Source organism: Boleophthalmus pectinirostris, unplaced genomic scaffold (assembly GCF_026225935.1).
Source record: "Boleophthalmus pectinirostris isolate CB_2022bp ecotype Guang Dong unplaced genomic scaffold, ASM2622593v1 HiC_scaffold_10, whole genome shotgun sequence".
NCBI lineage: Eukaryota > Metazoa > Chordata > Actinopteri > Gobiiformes > Gobiidae > Boleophthalmus > Boleophthalmus pectinirostris.
Window position 1 is genome coordinate 35,839,771 of NW_026570971.1, and position 23,585 is coordinate 35,863,355.

Below are 23,585 nucleotides of genomic sequence, written 5' to 3' on the forward strand. Positions count from 1 at the left end.
TCTGTTTCATCATGTTTTGGTTGAGGATTCATCACCTGCTTGTTTCTATGGAGATGTCACTGCTCTGCCCAGAATGTTCCACAGTGGGACATTAAACAGCTCTACATTACACAGCAAAAACTGGAGGGTTCAAATTTCAGGGTAAAATATTTCAGAATAGTTTTTAACACAAAAAGTGTTATTTTCATTATAGAAAGTTAAATGGGGTTGTGAGTTGGGGTTATTTAGTTTTTTGGTCATACCAGCTTGTCAAAGTCTTCAGCAGAGTCTGGTCTGGTCAGTACTTGGATGGAGACACTGGGAAAATCAGGTGCCACAAGGGGGCGTCAGTCACAAAACTGTTGTTGTGTCCTTAGGCACATTGCCTATAGTATGAAATTGGTGTGTTTGTGAGTGTTGGTGGTGGTCGGAGGGACCGATGGCGCCGATTGGCATGGCAGCTGCGCTTCTGCCAGCCTGCCCCAGGGCAGCTGTGGCTACAACAGTAGATTATCATCACCAGGTATAGAGTGAATGAATAATACTGAATAATCCTCTGTAAAACGTCTTTGTGACATTTGTCTGTGAAAAAGCTCTATATAAATAAAGACTTACTTACTTAAAGTGAATTCAACGTAATTTAACTTCCATTAGTGTTAATTTGGCACCTTCCACCCACCACTCCAAACTCCTGCGAGAGTTTGAAACAGTTTTGTTCATAATTTCATTTTAAATGAACTCAAATAAAGTTTAAAAATAAAATACCTCTGTGTGTTGTTTAGTTAAATCAGGATAACTCTACTAAGTGTTATCCATTTACTCTCAAAACATGAATATAACTCTTGATTTCAGGTTAAACAGGAACTTTGGTTCAGTTAAAAACTTAAAAACTTAACTTAAACTTCATTAACATTTCAAATTGAATGTTCAAATTGATTCTGTGAGAGTCGATTTTAACACTTCACTTTTTACTGTGTACATTTATTCAATTACAAGTTGTTTTATAGCTCAAAAAAACAGACATTCTGACTGTGAGTGTGGTCACCTCTCCACAGATCTGACCTGTAAACAGTTGGAAGACATCTCACCACCAGATCATTTTTCTTGTGGCATGAAATCTGGTCCCATCCCTCGTAATGATCGTCTGTTCTGATAGTATTGTGCTGTAGTTGTACAAAATAATGAATAATGGCATTTTGGAAAATCTACTGTATGTCATTTCCCAGGATTTGTACAACAGTTCTGTGCAAGCACATGACTCTACAGTGATGTTACTGCTTTTCCTGGAATGTTCCACAGTGGAGCATTATAGTTGCCATTTTCTGTTTTTAATTTTGGGGAGGAGCCATCCCTGTGTAAACTATGAAAACATTTTTAAAGATGCATTGTGTAACTTTTCCAGGGGAATGTCCTTCAAATGCTTTTCTTCGATGTTGTTGCTTTGTCTGTATGTTCCACAGTATGGCATTAAACCTTTCTATCTACATGGAGACCAAACCAGACCAAGTCACAGGTCAGATCTGTGGAGAGGCGACCCCGCTGACAGTCAGAATGTCTGTTTTTCTAGATATTTTTGACACATAAAACCAAATGTAATTGAATAAATGTAAAGTAGAACAGTTTAATGTCACACTGTGGAACTTTCCAGGCAGAGCATATATTATATTATTATTTTGTATGCTTTTTTGGATTAGAATTAAAACACAAATCAGACATCATGAACAGTAAGTAGACCTATAAGATACAAGTTTTAAGCGTGAAGTGACAAAAATTGTGTTATTGGCTTTTATATTTCTGATGCATTTATACACTAAGCACAACATACACAGAACAACTAAGCTCTCAGGGTGCAGGAAATTCAAAAATATAAACCCAAGTTACATGCCAGAGTGTTTAGACCACTAACAACAGACACTTTTTACCCATATGTGGATTTTACAGACCAGTTAGAGCCTTAAAACAACAAAAAAGTATTATATTATACATGTACAAGTGCATTTAAATACAATTATGAATAACTTTCTACCAAATACGAACGAGATAACCAGTCAAACCTGTTTTTCTTGCGAATGTGCTGCCCTCTGGTGGACAGACGATGACATAATCTTAGACACTTAAAATAAACATGATAAAATATTTTGTTAATGTGTATTTCTTTGCTCTTTTCCTCATGTAAACTACATGGAGATGAAAAGTGATGCGTGGAATCGTGGAAATCTCTGACGACGTTGGGAAGTTGGGACATATTGTTTTTTTCGTTGTTTTGTTTTAGATTCGAGCAAAAACTGCTGGATAAAGAAATCTCGTGTGTGTTTTAAGCGACAAATGAACAATTCGTTTACTCCGCAGCTTACAGTGTATGGTCATGTGAATAGTTTCGCATTTAGTATACTTAACATCACATATGTGTTAAGAAAGCGACATATTGTTGCACTTTCGATGCTTTTTTTCATGTCAAACAAACGATTTATAGAAGTTACCAGCTATTAAACGGATTGTAATTATAGAATGTTTTATGACTTTTTACAAAATGATCATGTATCTGCATAGTTTAATGAAAAATTAAACTGAAGAAAAAAAGAACAGCGATATCTAAATGTGTTAAAATGGCAATAAGTTTGGAGGATGCGGGCATCGATCCCGCTACCTCTCGCATGCTAAGCGAGCGCTCTACCATTTGAGCTAATCCCCCTTCACACTCGCTAAAGTCACCAGATATATACATAAACACTCAAACGACACCAATATCCAGCAGTGGCTTTTATTTGAGGGTAAATCCTTCTTCTTTTTGTTAGTATGTTGTAATTTCAAGCATTTTAGTAGGTTTTAGTCGGTTTTAGCTGTTTTCTTGCTTATATTCATAAGACAAAATGATACACTATTGGTGGTTTTCAGATTCTAGAATGTGATGATGTCATGATTTCCGACCGGGACAAGTTTAAGAAATATCGGCGAGGTAAAATCCCAAATATGGAACCTGAACCTATTATGAATAGATTCAAGACAACACAAATCTGCAGTTGAACAATATTCATTTTAGCGTCCCCCTCTGTATAATACTGGCCTATAGAAAACTGTGATCTCATCTGAAACCCACAATATACTTTTTTATGTATGATTTATTTAGGTTTTTTCAAAATATAAAAGACCATTTACATAGAGATGTGTAATATCCAGGGCCAGTATACAATATTAACAGCTTACAATGTACACACCTTAAAAACAAAGAGAGACAAACAGAGAGAGAGAGAGAGAGAGAGAGAAAAGAATAAGCAATAAAAGGCAATAGTAATAATAATAATAATAATAATAATAATATGTACTACATAGTGATACCCATGAACAACACGAGATAAAACTCAACAGGACACAGGAGTCACCTCCAGTGTCAGAGACATGACATGATCTATAAAAGGAACCAGGCTTCAGTGGATTTAGAGCCAGAGCCTTTGAGAGACTGTCTTATTTTCTCCACTTTCATGAATAAGATTACATCATTTATTTCCAGTGCATCAGGACAGTGTGCCTGGCCAACAGTGTAAGAAAAGCCACAAGGTCAACAAAACAGAGTGACAAGGAGAGATCGGCCTGAAGAATCCCAAAAAGAGCAGTGAATGGGGACGGCTGAACTCCAGCACTACAAACCACTGATAGAGACTCAAATAGAGTGTCCCACATGAGAGTGAAATTAGCTGGATCTAATTTACATTTTTACAAACATACCATTATACTTATGTTATTATTTTATTATGAATTAATTCATGTTAATTCATGTTATTCCATTGCTCTGTAAAACATTTCTATCATTATAAACACTAAAATAAAAGAATGAACCACATTCTATTCACTTATGTTTTATAAAGTCACATTCACACATAAACCACCTACAAACCCTTTTATGCCGCATTATTCATTTATTAATTTGAGAAGTACTAGAACTTATAAGGTAAAACTACCACTACATGACATCACAAGGTGGAACAGAGCATTTTGAGCTTTGGAGATGTGTGAATGAAACAAACACAACTCCAGGTCTGTTTTTGAGAAGGGAACATTATAACACGATTTAAAGCTCACAAGAGTCAGTTGTGTGCAGTAAATATAGTAAAGTCACATAAAACTATCTCTTTAAAACCACCTTTCATTAACTTGCTTATGTCTTTTGTTTGTCCATGTAAAACATCTCTGAGTATCTTGAAAAGTGCTATAAAAGTCTTATGTATTATATTTATTTAAAAAAAAAGAAGCAGACACGTTTTTCTTTCCCATTGGTTTAATTATTCAAAACCCAAAGGCTCCATGTCTTGTAGATTGTTGCATAAATGTCCAAAGATTCACAGCAAATAAACAAAAGTGCACAATGACATTAAATGAGTTTTCTTAATTCAACTGTCTGAGCAGTGTGTGTGGAGTCTGTCCCAGCCTTTGTCACGTTTCACACAGAAGTCAATGAGCGATGATGACGAGTGTTAGTATGCACACGTTTGATTACAACAGTTCAATAAAAACACAAAAGTATAATATGACTTTAGAGGAAAAATCCATGGTTTCAATGTTTAAATATTAACTTTGAAATAATTGTTTGGTGAATTATGATCAGTGACTATGTTAAAATAAAAAAATAAATAAATAAAAAATGTATATGATTTTGGTCTTTAAACTGTTTTGCAGAATAGATAGTAACAATAACTGCCTTTTTAATAACTGGGCGTATGTGATTTAAATAGAATAAGACAATTTAGCAGTTATACATTTTGAACAAGCTTTATTTTAACTTTAAAGCTGCACTGTGTAACTTTTCTGGTCGGTGAAGCAATAACATCTCCATGGAAACGAGGAGGTGGCAGAAAAGTTACAGAATACACTTTTATTATTAAAATACTGGATCCGTGCCGTTAAACCATTTTGAAATTTTCCACTAAAGTCAAAAGATCAAGACACAACCTCTGTTAGTTCTGCTACAACCCACATTATCCATAGACATCAATGCAGATTTCCCCCATGTTTTCAAATGCTACTGTCCGCCATTTTGCACTCACACGCTTTTACTCGGTTAGTGCGGAACGTCGGGTCTGAAGCGACGGAAGTGATGGTTGCCTCTGGTTGCCACGGTAACCAGTAGCCTTTTCCTGAACGTAACTTTAACTGTTTTCCTCATCTTCACTTAACGTAATCCAGACCCCGAATATAACCAAACCCTGACCTTAAAGAGGCGGTATGTTACTTCTGTTGGATCACTGTGTTATCTTTTATTGTTTTGAAAATGCTATATTCATCAAAAACAAGTCACTCCACTCCCTGCACTAAGTCACGCCCCCCTCAGAGCACCCATTACTGAAACTCCTGCACATCGCATTAGGTTTGTCAAGCTGCTGTGTACAGTTTTGTATCATGTTTTTTTGTGTATTTATGGAGAACTGCTGTCTGGGAGCACGGGTGATGTAGGCTTGTGGGCGGAGCCTTGTACAAAATCCTACACATATTAGTAAGGAGGGTTTAAATAGGAGCCAGTAGAGATCTTGAGATTATTCAAACATGCATGGATGATATTTAAAACCTCTTCAGGCATGTTTTTGATGAGAGAACAATGTTATAACAGGGAAGAAAGCTCCAACAAGGTTCATTTGGTCTTCTGATAGTTTGTTATTAGGTTCTTTTTTCAGACCAAGAGTTTGTTTTCATCCCTGACAGGTTGTTTTACTGCCTGTGCTCTTCCTCAATCTCATGATGTTTCTGTGATGTGTCACTCAGATGATTTAAACAGGTTTTGTCTCTGTCTTTCTACCAATGGAGGCAGGACGACAGCGCCACCTGCAGTCCCACTTCCTCAGGACAGTATCCCAGTGTGTGAGAGTAAAAAAGACCCTTGTCTCCATATTTCCATACATTTCCATATTTCAGTTGTGATGATGTTTGTTGTCCTCTGTCCCTGTGATGGTTCATCAGTCCATAATGTGCAGAACCACGTTATGGACTGCAGGAGGCGCTGTCGTCCTGCCTCCTAAAGCAGGAAGACAGAGACAAACCCTGTTTAAATGAGCTGAGCAACATGTCACAGCAACATCACGTGACTCTAAAGACGACTCTGAGGATGAGCGCAGGGAGCAGAACAAACTGTCAGGGATGTTATAAAATGATGGAAAGTTTAAAAAAATATACGATTTTGCATAATACCTCCTCTTTAAAGTTGCTTCTGCTAACATGTTACACCTCCAAACCTTTCCCTGACCTTAACAATAACCGTAACCATTTCCTAACTTAAAAAAAAAAAATACCCTGTTCGCAAACTTCGAATGACCAGTCACATCAGACCGTCCCTCCTGACCCAACATTCCAGCATTAACCATTTTACTTTTCCTTTTTTTTAATCATAATCATATAAAAAAGTCATAGATTAAATAAAGGCATTAGTGACCATAAGTCCAAACTGTGTGCTAAAGGAGCACTATGTAACTTTTCTGGTGGATGATCCACCACCTGCTACTCCATGGAAATGTTATTTGCTCTGTTTAGAATATTCCACAGTAGGGCATTAATATAAGCAGGTGCCATTAGGGGAAGTTACAAATCAAGTCTGTGGAAGGGCGAGCCCACCACGGTAAGAAGGAATGAGTTTAAATGTATTTTTAGGAACAAAAACACCCATGGGTTTAAAGGTTCCATATTACACAAAACTGTGATCTTTTGACCTGGACTTGTGTTGTGTTTCATTCACATGTTTGAGTAACACTTTATTATCAGTCTGTCTAAATCTACAAAGCTCAAAATGCTCTGTTCCACCTTGTGATGTCATGAAGTGGTAGTTTTCAACATCTCCTTTTACCTTTAGTTCAGTAGAGACTGACAATTCCAGGTCTGAAATGATCCAAGTGATTCTAGTGAAGGTGTGTGGACTTTAAAAACACAGTGGAGCACTTCCTGTATCACCACATGACATCACAAGGTGGAACAGAGTGTTTTTCCATACTAGAGAAGAACTTAAATATGTGGGGTTTGTGTGAGTGAAACAAAACACAACTCCAGGTGCATTTTTGAACAAACATCACACATAAATAAGCGCCCTTAATATGAGCCCTTTAAAGCCATACTGTGGAACATTTCAGGCAAAGCAGTGACATCTCTATGGACATGGCTTGTTACATAGGTCACCTTTAAATAAAATAGCCTGCACTAAAATGCATAAAATGTGCAACAAAATCTGACAAAATTTACAAATAAACTTAAAATAATCATTCATTCACCGTCAAAGTTTAACATTCCCAAACATAACATTCGATTCTCACAAAAATACCCAAAAAGTTAGTAAGAAACAACAAGGCAAACTAAAATCACATCCAAACAGCAACAAATACATGTAAAAGTTTTAAGTTAATTTTCACGTTTCGTTCATTTTTGAACACTGTAAAATATAAGTTAGCGTGTTAGCATGTTAGCATGAGTTTTGCAGTTCAACAGACCCAAGTTACTGTGTACCGTTCAGTTTTCAGTAGTTGTTAGACTAGTTCAACCTGTAAAATATACTTAATTATAATTCATTAAATAAAAAGAAGGTGCTGTTCAGTTAGTAGCTCAGTGTTTGTCCAAATGGCACAAACAGGAAGAGCTTTACAGATTTGTTAAAAGACAAATACAGAACTGTGAAAACAAAAATTCAAAGTATCAGTAGTATTTACAAACTTATACTGGAGTAAGTTTAAATTAAATCCAGGTTTGTTTTAGTTGTTACTGAATGAAATGATCAAGTATTAACATTAGAACCACTGACAGATAAAGAGACTAATGCAGAATTTGTAGTCCTGGGTTAGACCTGGTTTAGTCTCAGTTTAGTCTTGGGTTAGACCTGTTTTAGTCCTAGATTAGTTCTGGTTTAGTCCTGATTTACTCCTGGTTTAGTCTCGGGTTAGAACTGTTTTAGACCTGCTTCAGACCTGGTTTAGTCTCAGGTTTGACCTAGTTTTTTCCTGGTTTAGTCCTTTTTTAGTCTTGGTTTAGTATCTGGTTAGACCTTGTTTAGTCCTGGTTTAGTCTCGGGTTAGACTTGGTTTAGTCCTGTTTTAGTCCTGGTTTAGTTTTCTGTTGTGGTGGTCATATGTTCTGCTTGATCTGTGTATGTTGCAGATACAGTGAAGGAGGAGAGAGAGAAACAAACAGAATTAAAGTGTTTTTTTGTTTTTTTTTGTGTTGACTTCGTGCAGAGTAAAAAAAAAAACCCAGTGATGAAAACTGCAGACAGACGCCTCAATATTCCTCCTCAGGATTCACCTCTTCTTCTGGCGGAGCAAAGCCCTCCTAAGAGACAACACAATCACAGAGTCAAGAAATGAAAAGTCAGAAGGACTGCAGTCGATTCAAATATTCTTGTTTGGTCGGCTGGTTGGTAAAGACGTGTTTAGTTGATTAAAAAGGGGGTTTGACAAAAAATCCCAGAACTTTGACAAAAAACGACTGATGGAATCTGCAGATAAAATGCTCATTTATAACACAGCAAGTGTTGAAGCCTTTTTAGAGCTGTGATATGCGGCATTCAGTGTGTTGGCCTTTATTCAAATTTACTATTTGTATTTTTTGTACATGCATTCAGTTACTTCCCCAAAGTGCTCGCGCACCTGCCCTGTGTCTTACCTCAGTGGAGTACAGGACTGGGAGTTTCACTGGGAGTTAAAATGTTTCTGACAGGTTTTGACAATTCTCTAATTTTGACTTATTTTGGTCGGATAATACCTGTTGTAAATATGAATTATAATTTTATACAAATCAAGAAGCATTTTGCGAAGAAACATTGAGAAATTTGTGGTTTTCAGTGGTGTTTCTTCAGGATTTCAGGTTCAAGTATCTGAAAGGTAAACTCCCAAATATGGAACCTGATCATTTCTGTTATTCACTGGACCCAAGACCTTCTGTATTACAACACAAATCTGCAGTTGAACAACATTCATTTTATCCACCTCCATCTGTATGAAATGATATTCTCCTATAGAAAGACGTCGTCTGAAACCCAGCAAAGGCTGCGTCTCATTTCTCTTTCCTCGCTTCCATTCAGTTACTTCCCCGAACCGCTTGTGCACCTGTCCTGTCTCTTACCTCAGTGGCGTACAGGACGTCTAGGATCTGCTGCATGATGGGTTCACTGGGGTTTTCCTGACAGATGACCTCAATGTCCCGCAGCTTCCCAAAGTAAAAGTCCCTCTCTTTCTCCAGACCCTCGAAGTTGTTCCTCAGGTCTGACAACTGAAGAAAAACACGACCAACACTTTACAAGTCATGGATTACACAAAACTGACTCTTGTGAGCGTTAAAGGTGCATTGTGTAACTTTTCTGGTAGAGGGTCCGTCACCTGCTTGTTTCTATGGATACGTCACTGCTGTACTGTTGACACATTTAATGTTAGCTCTAAAAATACTTTGTTTGTGGTGAAGTTGATTTGCCGCCCTCTAGTGGACGCCTTTTGGTTTAAGTTTTGTTTTCTGCCGCATGTGTTCATTTTCAAGGTGATCGGTTCTCAGTGCAGTCTCAGATAAAATACGTCTCTGTTTTCAGCCTTGTGGCATCTCTGTCCATAAGTTCGGCTTCTTTTATGTTGTAATATTGTTTTTCTTGTATTGTTACACGTATGGTGAATGTTGAACAATGGTTTGACACATTCATGGTGTTGACTATTGCTGGTTTCTGTTGCTCGCTCTGTCCTGTTTTGGGGCTGGGTAATGGGGCTTTTATTTTGCTGGAACATATATGCTTTTGGTTATGTATCACAGCTAAGAAACAACATTTAATGTAATTACATGTATGTTGTTTATACAATTTGTTAATACACATTTTTTGTGTGTTCAAACAAAGAGATAAAAGAAATTATAATTTACAAAGAGACAAGTGTGAGAATAAGTGTCAGTAAAGACAAGTGTTCTCTACATGGTCATGTGGACTCTCTTTTGTATGTCCGTTATCTGTCTAGCCCTGGTAGTGACACCATCATGAGGACAGAATAACTGCCCTGACTGGAATGTTCCACAGTGTGACATTAAACAACTCTACTTCACATTTATTCAGTTACAGGTGGCAGGGTTCCCCCTCTTTTTGACTGTGAACATTTTCAAAACTTTTCCGTGAATGTTAGACAGACATTGTGACTGTGAGCGGGATGGCCTCTCCACAGATCTGACCTGTAACTTGGTCTGGTTTGGTCTCCATGGAGATAGAACGGTTTAATGTCATACTGTGAAACATTCCAGACAAACATTTGCATTTGATGGACCTTCCACCAGAAAAGTTAAAGAATGCATGTTAAAGTAGAGCTTGGCAATTCCAGAACTGAAATGATCCAAATGATTCTAGTGTTTGGAGTATTACCCTATGACATCACAAGGTGAAACAGAGTGTTTTTTCAGTTTGAGAGAAGAACTCAGTCTAAATGTGCAGGTTTGTGTGTTAAACATGTGTGAATAAAACAAAACACAGCTCCAGGTCTGTTTGTGAAGAGAAAACGACATTAGAACAGATCAGAAAAGAGCGTGATATTGGCGCTTTAACTTGAGCTCCACCCACCTCTTCCTTTAGCTTGACTTCGGCGTCCAGGCCGTTCCGTGGCGTGGAGTTCCTGGTGGAGTTATAGTGGACCCTCTGAGGCGTGGGCATGTTTTTCACTGTGGGAGGGGGTCTCTGTCCTGAAGGCGTTAAAACAGATCAGGTCATTTTGTTTTCTTGCACTTATTCCAATAGAACAGACTCCGCAAAGCAATCGTGCATTTCTTCAGTTCAAGGAGTCTTTATTTTAGTTTAAAGCTGCACTGTGTAACTTTTCTAGTCTCCAATGGATATTATAATTTTAAACATTATAACATCAGAAAATGAGGCAGGTCTGCATGATGTGAGTGTGCGTGCACAGATTTAGTGTCCGTGATGTGACAGATATCCGCACACACTCACATACAAAAATGACCATCATGCATTGCCAAAAGTCAAATTTAACTTGCTTAAAAAGTCTCGAGTGTGTTTGAACACAGCAGCGTAACAGCAGCACTCAGGCCAGAGGTGGGACCAAGTCGGACTTTCACACGTCTCAAGTCTTCGGTCTCAAGTTAAAATGTTTATGACAGGTTTTTATGAGCAGATTTTCAAAATAAAAAACTGGGACGTTGATGGTTTGAGGTGGTTGGTAATAATAAAATTGTGAAATGAGTGCGTAATTAAGGAAAACTGTTCTGCACTCGGCACTAATGTGAGTCAGTAGAGTCACATTTTCTTTGTGTTTTGGTTATTTTTAATAAGCCTTTTGGATTTTACCTCAACAAATGACAACGTATGTGTCTCATTACTGTTCAAACTGGTCAAAAATAGGGAGACCTGAGATATTTATTGTATAAACTGGGACAAATCACAGTTTTGTTTTTGTTTTTTTGTTTTTTATAAATCTGCTGGGACACAGGGCTCAAAACTGGGACTGTCCCGGGGAAATAGGAACATCTGGTCACCCTACAGGTTTTGATGATTCTCTAATTTTGACTTATTTTGGTCCGTTAATACTTGTTGTAAATATGAATTATAGTTTTATACAAATCAAGAAGCAGTTGGGAAGAAACGTTGAGAAATTGGTGGTTTTCAGTGATGGTTTTTCATGTTTTCAGGTTTCCAGTTTTTTCTATTAATCACATTGTACTTTGCCATGAAATATTGGAAGGTAAATTCCCAAATATGGAACCTGATCATTTCTATTATTCACTAATAGACCTGCTGTATAACAACACAAATCTGCAGCTGAACAACATTCATTTTATCTGCTCCCATCTGTATGAAATGACATTCTCCGATAGAAGGTAGTGATGTCATCTGAAACCCAGCAAAGGCCGCGTCTCATTTCTGTTTCCTCACTTCCTTCTCCTTGATTCGTCTCCTTGATTCTGCAGGAAATGGGTGAGGAAGTCCCGCCCACAGAGGAGACACAGGGAGGAGACAGGATCTAAACTCCTCACTGAGTTATAAAGTGTGATTGTTTTCTCTGGTGTGTGCTCCTGAAGCCTCCCTCAGCTTCACTCCTTCACTCTGTGGTTTTCTTTGGGACAACACTGAATATGACATGTTTGATTGACAGCTGGAAAACAGAGGATTGATAAAGAGGAATCAAGGAGAAGAAAGCGAGGAAAGAGAAATGAGATGTGGACAATACGTTGAAAAGTTTCTCACTGATGTCATCACACTGGGAGAATTCGGGCCAAAAGTTTGACACAGTTTACACCAGAAATATTTGTTCTGATACTTTAATCATGATTTCAACAGTTTTAGTATCTGATTTTCGAGACCGAAATAAAATAATATTTAAACAAACATGAAAACCTGTCATATGCACTTTAATCCATTTGATTAAGTCTCAAGTCATTAAAAATAGTGACTCAGGTCCGACTCGAGTCGACGTTCACACCTCTGGTTCGATCAGATGCCCTGCCACCTTTGCACCAGCCCCAGACTCCATGTGCTCCACTGAGACACATGTGCTGATGGTGTGAACAGAATCACTTTGAACTGACACCAAAGCACACTTAAAGGTCCTCTATTGCATTTAACTTTGTGAATCTGCTCAGTTTGCAGAGCTTCTTGGTCTAGTCCTGGTTTAGTCCTGGTTTAGTCCTGGGTTAGTTCTGGGTTAGTTCTGATCTAGATCTGAGCTGTGTTCCACGCACTGAAAAAAATAACTTGTAAGATTTACTAGAAAAAAATCCTTTTTTTTTGTTTTGTAGCGCCAGTGAAATGTTTGTAAATTGTGATGTGAGACCCTGTGCTGTCATAATCAGATGTTGTATTTATTCATTATGTGTAGAGCCGTGAATCTGAGCAATCGAATCATTGAAGCTCTAGTGTGTCTTGTGAGGAGCTCTGTCAGATTCACCTCTAAGCCGTGGAGACACTGGCAGTCTTGTCTGTATACATTATAACATGCACTGTATTTAACTTTTTTATTCGTACTATTTTCTTTTTAATACTATGAACCAGATATCACGTGTTATTAATAAAGATTTAATTGAACTGAATGTGCACTTGTACATTTTACTACATTTTATTGCTGTAATATCAGATACAGTTTACTTGTCAGTATTAAGTAAAATGTACTCAAATGTACTAACCACTAACAGTCATGAATATACTGAGTAACTGTTACTCTTTTTTAGTATTATTATTACAAGTCATATGAATGTAAATAAATTAAGTAAAATACATAAAAAATGTCATAGTTCATCGCATTGTTGTGATGAAATAATGAAGTAACTATTTTATGTCTAGTATTTACTGAATAATGGTAAATGTTCACATTTTTATATAACACTTTTTCACCTTCAAGGCTCAAAATGCTTCACAACAAGGAACCACTCACAACAATAACGACAGTATTCATCTGTGGAGGTGGAATCACACCAGCAACCTGCGGGTCAGTGGATCTAACGCTCAACCAATTATGTTTTTTTTTTTTTTTTAGCGTTTGTCCACTGATTCAAAGGTTGGCAGTTCAATTCCCGCTTTCAACATAAAAAAAACTAAAACAAAAAAAACTGCTGTATGAATATGTGTGTGTGTGTGAATGGGTGAGTGGTTTCTTGTTGTAAAATGCTTTGAGTCTCCAAATTCCCTCCTATAACTGCCATGGTGAGCTTCATTTGACTGTATCCTGACACTGTCACACTCTAAGTCCACTTCTTTAAACAGTCTATGACACAGACTATAACGTACAGCTCTTTGTTTTTCTTACTAATCCTGACCGTAATCCTTTTCCAAAATGTGCCGCACTAAAAGCTTCAAAGAGCCGCCTGAGCACAACAGAGGACCTTTAGATGAGACTGTTCCCAATGTTTCCACAGTGTCATGCCGCTCACACCGTCGTCCTGCGGGGGCGCTCTAGAGCCATCCAAAGCCGTGCAGGCCGTGCCCAGTGGTCGGAGATAGGCCTGTCACGATAACAACTCCATCTACTTCTATCTGTTCTTTGAGGGGTAACTGGAATATGGCTCCAGCTAATGATTACTTTGTTTATTGATCATTCTTTCAGTTAATTGATTTGTTTATTAGATTGTGAAAGTCATAAAACCTGTTCTTTTGCCACTTGGCATGGTTTAGAGTCTGTAATGGTCAAGAAACGATTATTCAGTTGCTGAATCAGTTGGTGATTATCTCAATAATGGATTAGTTGCGATTAATCTGTTAACTTGTTTCAGCCCCAGAATGGAACAATAATTTTGAGGGGAGGACAGTCGTTATTGTGGGTATTTTTTCTTTGTACTTATGCGTAATTATCTGTACTACAGTTATATTTGAGCTGGAGAAATTAAATCTGATTTTTTTTTGCGAGGTTGTTCACATTTAGAGTTAAATGTGACTTGTATGATCTCCACTGAACTTTAAACACCTCAAAAGTGTCCCACATGAGCACTGGAGGACACAATGACGTCACACACAGCGAGCTCAGTGTGCTCAGTGTTTACGGAAGTCACCTAAACATGGACGCAGCATTGAGAACCTGGAGATTTTAAAGCTGCTGTTGTACCGGAACCAGAACATGAACAACTTATTGTTTTAAGGAGGAGATTGAGAAGGAGAAGGACGAGGTTTTTGGTCATGACATTTTGCTTGGCAGTGGCACCAACGTCCGTAGAAAGAAACGTGTGTGTGCGGACCTGGCCGTTCAGACTGAAGTCACATGTTAAAGATCAGAAATGTTTGGGTTTTAGGAGCACATATCCAAGTGTCCTGGGTCACATTTGAAAAAATCTGATCTGTGTGGTTCAGACTGTCATTAAAAGATCAGATACAGGTCACATGGGGCCAAAAAATTGGATTTGGGTCACTTCAGGCTGCAGTCTGAACGTCGAGTAACTTACAAACTGTTTATTTAAGAGTTTCATTCTGCTTTTTATTTATTTTAGCTCATTTTGTCAATTTCGATATTAAGGAATAGGCTCGATACTCAATACTGATTCCGATACCACAATGTTAATAAAAAAACTTTGTTCTTTAGACAATATAATGTGATTTTCCACATTAAATAGTAGTTCTTTCTTTTCTGTTCCCGTGTGTTATATGTGTGTAATGGTCAGTGGTGCAGCAGGTTCATGTTGGTCCATGTGTGTGTACTAGTCTATGTGCTCTTACACTTGTTCTGATACAGATCTACATCATTCTAAACACATTCAGGAAAGGTTCATTTCTGCTTGGTGAATGGGTCTTTTTTGTATTGATTCCAGCTCAAATGAGAATCTAATTTTAATATCTGATTTTCGATATTATTGACAACCCCAGTCAAAAAACTCAGTTATCGTGACAGGCCCAGTCTTAGTCTCGGAGGTGAGAGGGTGGGGGGGGGGGTTACCTGTGGGTCTCTTTGCTCTGTGGATGTAGTGATCACCTGGGTTTGGGGGCGGGGTCATGTCCTGGCCCTGTCTGGCTGCTACTGGGTTGTACTCCTGCCCGGTGTAGTTGGCGTCGAAAAACGTTTTAAACCACTGCACGAACTCAAAGTTATCCTGGAACCTCCCCTTTACCAACCGCTCCACTGGAATGATCTGCCAAAAGGTCAAAGGGTAAACAGCAGGTTAGGCAAGTCTCACAGGTTTTCACAGGTTAAAGCAAGATAATTAATAACGTTTCACCAAATTGTACTTAAATCAGAATGTTACTGTCTTAAAAACATCTAGGTTCATTTCAACAGTTTTCAGTGTTCCAGTTATTTCACATTTACCTTCTGCATTGAGAGTATCAAATTTCTTGGGGTAATTATAGATTGCAAAATGAAACAGAAATCTCATATACAAGCATGTACAGAAGAAAGTGGAAACGACTGGAGTTATTATATTGTTCTGTCATCACATCTCACCAATATCAACATATGGTCTTGAAATTTGGGGAATCATATAAAACCAGAACAAATCCAGTCCTTCTACTGCAAAAAAAAGCCTTTAGACTGATGAACCACATACCTTATGATTCACCTGTAACTCACTGTTCATCTGATCTAATGTTCTCAACTTTTATGACTTGGTCGACTTGTACACGGCTAAGTTCATGTACAGAGTCAAACATCATGAAATTCCTCAGGCAATGTTCACTCAGAGAGAAAGTAGATATAATCTTCATGAAACATGTGTGTTCCACATGTTAGAACCACTGTGAGGAACACTGTTCATCGAGCAAAGGAGCGACATTATGAAACAGCTGCTGCAATGAACTAAAACAACACACTTCTCTTTTTCTATTCAACTTTTAAATGAATAGTCATGGAAAAATATTAAATATAAAGAGATTTTTGTTATAATTAAAATAATTGTTGTTTTTATTATGATGCAGTAAAATGTTGTATTAATGTCATATTCATTTTGGAGATGAATGTCCTTGAACGTGCTGGAGCTGGAGATAAAAGGAGACACAATAAGTTTTAACTTCTGCCCACACCTGCTCACTGACTCTGATTGATTTGATTGTTCTACACACTGAATATGTTTATATATATATATATATATATATATATATATATATATATATATATATATATATATATATATATATATATATATATATATATATATATGTGTATCGTGATAAAAAAGGTACACAATAATGAGGGACATTTTATATAATCATGAAAATCCCTAACAAAAACTATTTTATCACCAAACGTGTGCAGAAAGTAAGATGCTTATCCCTGATGTTTTCCTCCAGATCACTGTTGTTTACAGGTGGAACAGAACAGTTTTCATGAGACGAGACACACGAGATCAGATCCACGAGAACGAGACAAGACAACATTTTGACATAATTTGTAAGAAATAAGTAGTGCAACCAGTTCACAGTGTTGGCTTCTTTTATTGTATATAATTCTTTAGTGGTCATTGTAGTCCTGTTTTTGGAACTACAGCTTCTCAAACTACATCACTCACCACCTCTTCACTCTTTTTCTGTCCAAGCCAAAGGTAAATTCATTTTTCTCATGTGTGCACAATCTTGTGGTAATTTTGTCTCGTGAGATCTTGTGGTACGTCTCTTCTCTGCTGTTGTGTATCACTTATAGAAAAGTACCACACTATAACAGTTATTTAAATATGGAACTTATTAATAATATTAAAGTGATAATTATTAATATCTATGGATTTATGGAATATATGGTTAGTGCCAGGAGGAGAAACATGCAAACTCCACACACACACACACACACACACACACACACACACACACACACACACACACACACACACACACACACACACACACACACACACACACACACACACACAAATAATACAAATAAATAAACAAATGCAAAATAAATAAGTCAAACACACACATTTGTACAACTCCCAGAGCCAGTGCAGCAATGTAGTGATTAAGTTTCTCTTGAGCAAACCAGACCTGAGCGTGCACTTTTCAGTGGCAGTATTTCTATCCCTAATGTGAGCAGTGAGCTGTCAGGCCCCAGAGCTGTTTAAAACGGTCAGCAACTTTCAGAATGATCGCGATGTCATCCTGATCCTTAATCGCAATTATTTTGGTAACCGTGATAACCGTGATGCTAAATTTTAAGACTGTCCAATGCCTATTCACCACGACGAGTTTACAAGCACATTTCACAACTTTCAGAACGGTAAAGCTGACAATAACTAGCATGCTAAGAGTGCACTTCCAGGCTCTTTCATTTCTTTTGTTATATTTCCCTAAAAAATATGTATCGTCTGGCTTCCTGGTTAGACTCTGGTGTAGAGTTAATTCAATAATAATAATCAAATAACTCGGTCTGCGTTCTTCCACCTCAAAACCATTCATCCCTGTCCTTCCCTGCTGCTGAAACCCTGATCCTCACCTTCATCACCTCCAGATGAGATCACTGCAGTAGGATTCTCTACAGCACACCCTCCAAAACACTCAATAAACTGTAATACATCCAAAACTCCGCTGCCCACCTCCTCACACACACTCAGTCACACAAACACATCACTCCTGTCCTCCACAACCTCGCCGGGAACAAAAAAGGGAGGATTGAGAGCTTCTAACGGCACAGTGACATAGACGAGGCTGTGTCAGGCGACGTTCAGACTGAAGTGACCCAAATCTGATTTTTTTCACTCCTATGCTCCTGTATCTGATCTTTTAATGACAGTCTGAACCACACAGATCCCATTTCTTTTAATGTGACCCAGGACACTTGGATATGTGCTCCTAAAACCCAAACATTTCTGATCTTTTGAGATGTGACTTCAGTCTGAACGGTCAGGTCACATTCATCCACCTACACGTCAGGCTCAGAGTCTCATCAGTGGAGGGAAAGCGAGGTTAGTGGGTTCATTCAAATTTGGGAGAATAGCTGTAGTCAGGCCAAATTGGAGGAGTCTTATCGGAGTGTTTTTTGAAATGATTGCCAAAGAAACGTCCGAGCGCGGCTACAGGCGTCTTGGCTCCAATGTCAACAAAAAATAAAAAGCCTGTGAGCCAAATACAAGGAGGATAAAGACTCAAACAAACGAAGCGGCCGTGGACGTGTAACCTGTCCATTTTACCAAGAACTGGACTGAATTTTGGGAGACAAGCTCAGTGTTTAGGCGACTTTCAGAGCACACTCGCTGCCATTGTTGTGTCCTCCAATGCGAGACACTTGGGGCGTTTAACGTTTACACTGGAGATCACATACAAGTCACATTTAATTGGAAATGTGAACAACCTCAGAAAAAAATCCAAATTGAGCATTAAGCTGTGCAGTCTGAACGTAGCCTCTCTGAGCCTGTATGAGTCTGCACTAACGTCCATAGATTGTAGTTCTGACCTTCTCCACAGACATGCGCTGGAAGGCCTTCTGCAGGATTTTGAAGTTCTGGATAAACTCGTGCTCCAGTCTGGCCTGAAATTTTACTTTCTTCAGAAGGAGACATCCAGGAAACAGGTAATCCATGAACTGACAGTATGCTGCCCCTGAAACACACACACAAACACACACACACAAACATAAACACACAAACATAAACACACAAACACATACACACAAACATAAACACACGCATTAGCAAAAGAAAAGGACCAACTACATTATCTTGAGTATTATAGATTAAATTTGTGTACATCTGAATCTGCAGACGCTGAGAAGAAGAGAGCAGTTGGTTTCAAATTACACACAAATTTACACAGTGATCCAGTGAACAGATAACTGCTGAACATCAGAGCAGGTTTGTGGAGATAATTAGGTTAAGGGGTCCAGATTAGACTATTTTCTGATCTTCTAATGTAGTTTCCTCATCACAAACAGACCTAGAGTTGTGTTTTGTTTCATTCACACAAACCCTGCACATTTAGGCTGAGTTCTTCTCTCAAATGTAAAACAATCTGTTCCACCTTGTGATGTCATGGTCAGTAGTAAATGTTCCACTGTGTTTTTAAACTCCATACACATTCTCAACAATCATTTGGATAATTTCAGACCTGGAGTTGCCAATCTCTACTGAACTAAAGTGAAAAAGAGCTGCTCACTTGCAACAAAGATGTAGACTGACTAATAATAAGAGTTACTCAAACGTATGAATGAAACAAAACACAACTCCACATCTGTTTTTGAGGAGGTAAAATCTTTATAAATTGGCTTAAAGCTCACAAGAATTCATTTTGTTTAGTATAGGATCTTTAAGGTTGAGGTATGGAGCCAGGAGGAAAATTTCTCCCATTCCAACAGTCACGAGCAGTGGGACCCATCTCCAGACCTTGGGCCAGGCTTGGTCAGGACTTTGTTAGCTGGAGGATTTTTACTGTGTTACGTTACTGTGTGAAGTGAGATTACAAGTCACTCATAACATCATTTCGCAGACCAGTAATTTTGGCAATTCTTGCTGAAAAAAGTTTAAATTTTCACAGAATATAAAGAAACAGATCAAGATTATATACGTAATGTTTTATTTTGTTCTGTTTTCAGGTTGAGCCATTCACTCTCAAAGAAAAGTCATTTTGTGTTTGGAATCTTCTGCACACACTCACCCACGACTGTGAAGCTTCAATACAACATTTGGAAAAACTTCATCAAGTGGCAAAACAAATTTAGACTTTGGACCAAAAATGTAAAGAGGAATGATCTTATGTAGGGCTAAAGGATCACATATGTGTGCGAGGAGATTCCAACACACAAAATGACTTCTGTTTGGGAATGAACGGCTCAACCTGAAAACAGAACAAAAATAAAACATTCAGTATAAAATCTCGATCTGTTTCTTTACATTCTGTGAAAATTTTAGGTTATTTCAAGAAGAATTGCCCAAATGATTGGTCTGGTGTCTCAAATTTTTTGGGACACACTGTATATTCACTTAAAGCTGCATTGTGTAACTTGTCTCCATGGAGATGTTATTGCTTTGTCTGGAATGTTTCACAGTGTGGCATTAAACCTTTTTTTTTTTTTTTTTTTTTTTAAGACAGCACATTGGCGTATTGACCTTGTTGAAGTTCATGTACACAACAAGACAAAAGGAAAGTTTTTAGATTAACATTAAACCTTTCTATCATCATGGAGTCCAGACCAGATCTGTGGAGAGGCGACCCCGCTCACAGTCAGAATGTCAGAATGTTTTTCTAGGTATTTTTTGAGCGTTAAAACCAAAGACATTGAAAGTAGATCTGTTTAATGTGACATTGTGGAACATTCCAGACAGAGCAATAACATCTCCATAGAAACAAGCAGGTGATGGACACCAACCAAAATGTTTGAAATAAACACGGCTGTACCTGAGCAGAGCTGTTCGATCTTGGAGTAGTTGAGCTGCAGAGAGTCGTTGACCCAGGCCAGCATGTCATGACGGCTCATGTTATTCACAGAGACCGACGTGGTCAAAATGTTCACCGCCATCTGGAAAAAAACAACAAATACTGAGTTTAACAAAGAGGAAGATGCAAGAAAATACAAATACGCTATTTTCTTTTCTAATGTCATTTCTTCATTACTAACAGACCTGGAACTGTGTCTTGTTTCATTCATACATGTTTAACACACAAACCCTAAAAACTCTGTCCCACCTAGTGATGTCATGGGGTAATACAGGAAGTGCTCCACTACTTAACCTCTTTTTAAACTCCACACACTTTCACTAGAACTATTTGAATAATTTCAGCCCTGAAACTGCCACGAATTAAACTTCTGAACTACAGATAAAAGGAGCTGTTAATTTCAAAACTACCACTTCAGGACATCACAAGGTGGAACTTTGAAGACGTAGACAGACTAATAATAAAGAGTTACTCAAACATGTTTGAATGAAACAAAACACAACTCCAGGTGTGTTTCTGAGGCGGGAACATGATAACACGACTTAACGCTCACAAGAGTCACTTTTGTAATAAAGTAATAAGGGACCTTGAATTATTTCATTAGGCTTGACTTATTTTTGCTATTTTCTTTTGTTATTTTATTCAAAAGGTATTAGCCAGTATTGTAGACTAAACTGCAGTTGTGTTGTTCATTTGTAGCAGACATGTGGAGCTGGTAACGTTGATGTCGGGTTTCTGTCTGTTTGACTGCACTGACTCGTCTGGCCTCTTTCGCACAAATGTCAAATGCTCCACATATGGAAAAGTCTTGACATGTTTGAATCTTTCTCATCACTGTTTTATTATTAATAATAATAATAATAATAATAATGATAATAATACATGTACAGCGCTTTTCAAGATACTCAAAGATGCCTTACATGAAGAGACAAACGAAGGTAAACTAAAAAAGAAAGAGGGTGTTTTTTTCAGGTTTTGTATATTTTTTGTATAGAGAGACATTCAGTAATTTGTTGATAGCAAAAATTGAAGTCACTGAAACCAGCTCTTCTATACAAATACAATATAACCTCCATTTATATCTGTCCTGTGTTTGGTGATGTTCAGATCTTGGTTTAGTCCCAGTGAGGTCCCATTTTTATTTATTCAATAAAAGTAGCATCTTGTACTAATGAATTTATGTAATTACAGTGTAAATATACCAGATTAAATATATTTCAAATTAGCCTCTGTTGTTATTTTGTTGCTCTGTGTGTATGAATGTGGTCTAACTTGACAGTCTGCATCCTGCTATCAGTTATAAGCTGTCACTGTGCTCTTGGGCAAGACACTCCACTTTTTATATCTGAATTAATATGTAAATTTGGCAGTGTTCCTCAATTTCTGTTACTTTGGCTTGGAGACACAGATTCTAAAACAGAAAAAGCTCTATTAATACAAGCCTAAACCAGAACTAAAACTGGATCAAGAGGACTAAACCAGGACTAAACCAGGACTAAACCAGGACTAAATCAGGACTAAACCAGGACTAAACCAGGATTAAACCAGGACTAAACCAAGAATAAAAGAACTAGAGGTGGTTACTAGTAATACAATCCAAAACTGTGAAGTGCAAATTCACCGTGAGTGTCTATATCCGCCCCGGGACCGCACTTTGAGAACCGCTAGCCAACCGTATTTCTTGAGGTGGGCGCGTCTGTTTTTTAGCCACAAAATCAATTGGTTTTGAATCGACTGCAAAATGGGAGTAGCACCAGCGACGTTTGGCTATTCTTCTCCAAATGCGTAAAACGTCAAAGCGTAAAATGCGCTAATAAACCAAACGGGTGTGGGTCTGTGTGGCGTTTTCCCACGGAGAACAATAACGTGCTGATTTGCCGGTAGCTTTTGGTCATAACCGCACCGTAGAAACCCCCTCTCATCCAGGCTACTCCACGGCCTCCGACGCGCAAATGCTCCTGGCAACGTCTCAGCGCGATCAAACCGTAAAACGAATCACACACACGGTCAAACGGTGAACTGAGAGTAAATATGTCACAAATACTCACTGTGTGTTGGTTTAAAGCCCTGTACGTAGCTGGGGAATGCTGGAGACGCGGCGGTGCAGCGCTTAGATACGAGCCGCTCCCGTGAGTACTGCGCATGCGCCCGGTTACATGCCGCTCCGGTTCGGGGCTGACACATGATGGTAATGTGATGGTGGCTTTGGAGCGTGATGCTGCTTATGTTACTGAGGCTTTAAAGGGAAAATAACAAGGCCCAAACATTTATTTTCTCGCCAGGCGAGAAAATATTTTTTTTGGGTGACCCGCCCCAAGAGAGCGGGAAGGGAAAAATAAAAAATAAAAAAATAAATTCTTCGGGTCTATGTGACCCCGAGGAGAGAGTGAGGGTTAAAGGGACAGTATTACGGAAAACTGACTTTTGTGAGCTTTAAGTCAGGTTATAATGTTCCCTCATCAAAAACAGACCTGGAGGTTTTTGTTTGTTTGTTTGTTTGTTTCATTCATACATGTTTGAGTAACCTTTTTGTATTAGTCTGTCTACATCTCCTCAAAATGCTCTGCTCTACCTTGTGATGTCATGAAGTGGTAGTTTTCAAGTTAACAGCCACCTTTTTAATTCTAATTCAACTCAAAAAAGTTTATTGTCAAACAAAACATATGAAGAATTTAAATTGTGTTTCTCATTCCCAAACATGTAAATAAATAATAATAAAAGGAAAAGTCCAAATTTCTTCTTTATAGAGACACAGATTCCTGCTTCCTGTTGCCTGGAGGTTAGAGAGGAGAGAGTTCAGCATCCTAACAGCCTGGAGGATGAAGCTGTTAGTGAGTCTGGTGGTGCA

At 38.1% G+C, this 23,585-nt stretch overlaps 1 protein-coding gene and 1 non-coding gene across 3 annotated transcripts; both read right to left on the reverse strand.

Moving 5' to 3' along the window:
* Positions 1–2,598: 2,598 nt before the first annotated feature.
* trnaa-agc (transfer RNA alanine (anticodon AGC)) lies at positions 2,599–2,671 on the reverse strand. The gene has a single exon. It is a non-coding gene; the product is annotated as a tRNA-Ala (tRNA).
* A 1,563-nt stretch (positions 2,672–4,234) lies between these two features.
* On the reverse strand, positions 4,235–22,887 carry mapre3a (microtubule-associated protein, RP/EB family, member 3a). Of its 2 annotated transcripts, none has more exons than XM_020920541.2 (7): positions 22,786–22,887; positions 20,699–20,819; positions 18,762–18,907; positions 15,360–15,516; positions 10,520–10,638; positions 9,061–9,207; positions 4,235–8,268 (listed from the first exon to the last, which is right to left on the reverse strand). In XM_020920541.2, exons 1-7 carry the CDS (start codon positions 22,879–22,881, stop codon positions 8,218–8,220), a joined length of 837 nt encoding a protein of 278 aa, XP_020776200.2. In that variant the 5' UTR covers positions 22,882–22,887; the 3' UTR covers positions 4,235–8,217. The 2 variants fall into 2 exon arrangements, with proteins under 2 accessions (XP_020776200.2, XP_055013023.1); XM_055157048.1 differs by having other exon boundaries at positions 15,324–15,516.
* Positions 22,888–23,585: the final 698 nt, after the last annotated feature.